Raw genomic sequence first — 3,197 nt, 5'->3', positions numbered from 1 at the left:
AGGGGGGGGGGCGTAATTGCTGTAAAACTCCCCATCGCTGCAGAAAAGGGTGCTGACCACCACCAAGCAATAACTATCACGATGGCATTTCTTTCATGAGGTATGTTTTTAAATTAATTACAAATGTTGCCTCCGACTTTGGGTCCCTCAAATGCTGTTGGAGGGAGTTCCAGATAGAGAAAGCTAGACCTAGATGAGAAAACTAGCTCCTAGCGAGTTTTTGACCTTCATTTTTAATTGTTCTGATAAGAGACTGATCTCCTGATCTAGCAGATCACGTTGCAGCAAACAATTGAGCGAGGTTGCTTATACGATGGTGCTTTGTTATGTTTGATACAACGGTAGGAGCAAGCCACACCAAAGCCCCCACCAACTAAATTCTGACTTCCCAAGAAAGAAAATGTCAAGAGGGTGCAAACAAAAACGAGCATACCTGCAGAGAGAGCCACTGCCTGTTGACGTCAGCAAGTGTCTTCTGCACCGTCTGCTTCTCCTCCGGGTCTGAACTATGCCGGATTATCTCCCCTCCCTTGGTACGTAGAGCATCCAACTGTGGCTTGAACTCCTCAAATTCCAGTAGCAAAGCCTAGATAGGGAAAGAAAAGAACATGTAGAAATATTACACTATATCTATAGATGACAGTATAGATACATAAAATATTGTACAGAAAAATAAAGTCGACATTGTGGCGTTGAACTTTTCGCACCCCCACGGATATGCACGCGCTGGGACTCTAAATCTACGGATCAAATTGTTCAATACATTTTGTATCAAGGCTATTTTTGAACAAAGTGCAACACGATAATATGCACAAAGAGACTTAAATAAATGTATAAATAAGTATATAAATGTCTGATGTCGGGCTAAACGCGGACAGTTACAGAAATTCGGACTTTTCATCTCTGATGAGAGTAATAAAGCGGCTTGGGAAAATATACAAGGGCTTCGGTGACACCGTCCAAACACCACAAGGTACAGATACAAGCGTAAAAGGAAAAATGTGCACAGCAATGGTGCGTGACTGGCCAAGATTTTCCTTCAAACAATCTTTTTGGAGAGAAGATCAAAGCGTTTCTTTAATTGGAAAACCAACAATATACACGCCATTAGGCCATGTCTACGCCAAATCATCAAACGCTTTATTACAAGGGTTTTTTTCTCAGGGGAGAGGATTAAGTAACAATACTGACAAAGATTTTTATCTTTCGATTATAAAATCAAGGAACGGGTCACGAGAGAAATCAGACATTTGGTTGAACAAGACGTCTAAGAAAAGAAAGCCAAAACGAACAACACACAAAGGCAAAGTGTCGGCGGGTAGCATTTTAGAGCTATCTTCTGGGCACACTGGTTCTGTCTATTTCTCATAGCGCTTAGATATACCAATACTTTGAAAGATGTTGAGATTAACATGTGCCAAACTGCTTCGCGTAAAACCAGATGACGTATTCATAAATGGAGAAGATAGAGGTATGTAGGACATGTTTAGAGAATGTCTGAGACAAGTCTGCGTTATCATACATGGTACATGAGCCCAAATAGAAAAAGAAGAGCAGGTAGACAAACTGGCAATTACAAGAGTATGATTAGAGATGAGGCAATCACCCAGGGCTTGGATGTGTCAAAGCTAGATGGAAGTGGCTACGGACAGACAAAAGTGGTGTCGACTGACGACTTCTCTCTGCCTTGTGTACCTGACAGTACGGGGGGAGAAAGGTGAAGCTGACGTATTTATGCCATTTGAACACAAAATCAAAATTTACACAAACGTACACACTGGGGATATTCAAAACCCAAAACAATGACTCCATCAACTTTCTTATCAATGTTGACGTAGGAAATTGTACAACGATGACTTGCAACGATCGAAAACGTATTCCCTTTTATATTTTCGTTAGCCAGCTCGTTTTCAGCATATTTTAGACCGGCGTGCACTTCGCAAAGACACACAAAAGACCCAAGTTCAATTCCAGTATGGGGAAAACTTAAAAGCGGGTATCTTTAAGTCTTTCTGTTTGGATGCTGTATCCCTCCCTCTCAACTTTGGTTAGCCCTGACATGCATTATCGAAGCCCGCCTCCTAAATGATCTAAATAGCATCGACAACGGCGTACATCTCCTACAGTACAACTTCTGCAGACATCTATGACCCTACTGAAAACAGACACGACATTTCAATGCACTTGAACACCAGGGAAATCGACTGTCTGAGAGGACAGAATAAGAGAATATCGGACACACACATATGTCTGGTCACTGACACCCTTTTCTGCACCACACCCCACTGTTGCACCCCCCCCCCTAAAAAAACCCCAACAACAACCAAAAAAACAACCCAACAACAACAACAACAAACAAAACAAAAAAAACCCCAACAAAAACCCCCTCAAAAAACAAAACAAAAACAGAAAAAAAGAAGGAAAAACGACCAAATAAATTTTCAAAGAAAAAAATGCACCAACCATCTGTAACTTTCTAATGACTGAAATATTTAGTTGAAATTTTCGTTCAAAATTCTGCATCAGGGTAAAAGCCCATAACTGCAAAACAAACCTGTATATTCTTGACCTTGAGAACCCTCCGGCCCCCGCCTTCTTTCCATCTCTTCCAAAGCCACAACCTTCCCTTGGCAGACATCGACCTGGCACAAAAGTTTGCGCCCACACTAGCGTCAATGGCCTTGATAACTCCAGTACAACCGTAACCTTGAAAAATCTATAACACCCCGCTCTCCTCCCCCATCTGCTTTAACCTCCCACAAACCGATATATCGATCCCCGCCTTGAGCCTACCCAGATCGCCACCACTGCCCAGGCAAAACCTCTTGACCAGCACCCGTCAACTGGTAGTCATGAGAAGGGGTGGCCACAGGTCAAGAATGGGTTCCGATTTAATATCAGAAGATAGATTGTAAGATTACATAAACATCTGTTGTCAAAAATGGGTTCTGATTTAATATCAGAGGATATATTTGAAGATTACATAAACATCTGTTGCTTCATAAGCCTCGCGTTTCTTTGATGAAGGATTTGTTTCCTTCAAAACAACGTTATCGGCTCCACAACAGATATATAAATACGAACAGAACGACAGACAGATATACAGGTAAATAGCAAATCAAATAGAAGTGAGGGGAGAAGGGCAGAGAGGGAGGGAGAGAGAGGCAGAGAGAGGGAGAGGGAGAGGGAGAGAGAGA

At 42.1% G+C, this 3,197-nt stretch overlaps 1 protein-coding gene across 1 annotated transcript in view; it reads right to left on the bottom strand.

The window, feature by feature from the left end:
* Positions 1 to 3,197, bottom strand: part of LOC101864208 (nesprin-1) — a gene marked incomplete in the record, with an annotated part of 244,542 nt that overhangs the window by 116,083 nt on the left and 125,262 nt on the right. Inside the window, 1 exon segment of the mRNA XM_005093370.3 lies at positions 434 to 586. Coding sequence (XP_005093427.3) covers positions 434 to 586 — 153 coding nt within the window.

The sequence above is a fragment of the Aplysia californica genome, unplaced genomic scaffold (assembly GCF_000002075.1).
Source record: "Aplysia californica isolate F4 #8 unplaced genomic scaffold, AplCal3.0 scaffold00062, whole genome shotgun sequence".
NCBI classification, from domain to species: Eukaryota; Metazoa; Mollusca; class Gastropoda; order Aplysiida; family Aplysiidae; genus Aplysia; species Aplysia californica.
The sequence above is the reverse complement of the archived record's forward strand: the minus strand, read 5'-3'. Positions and strand labels throughout refer to the sequence as shown.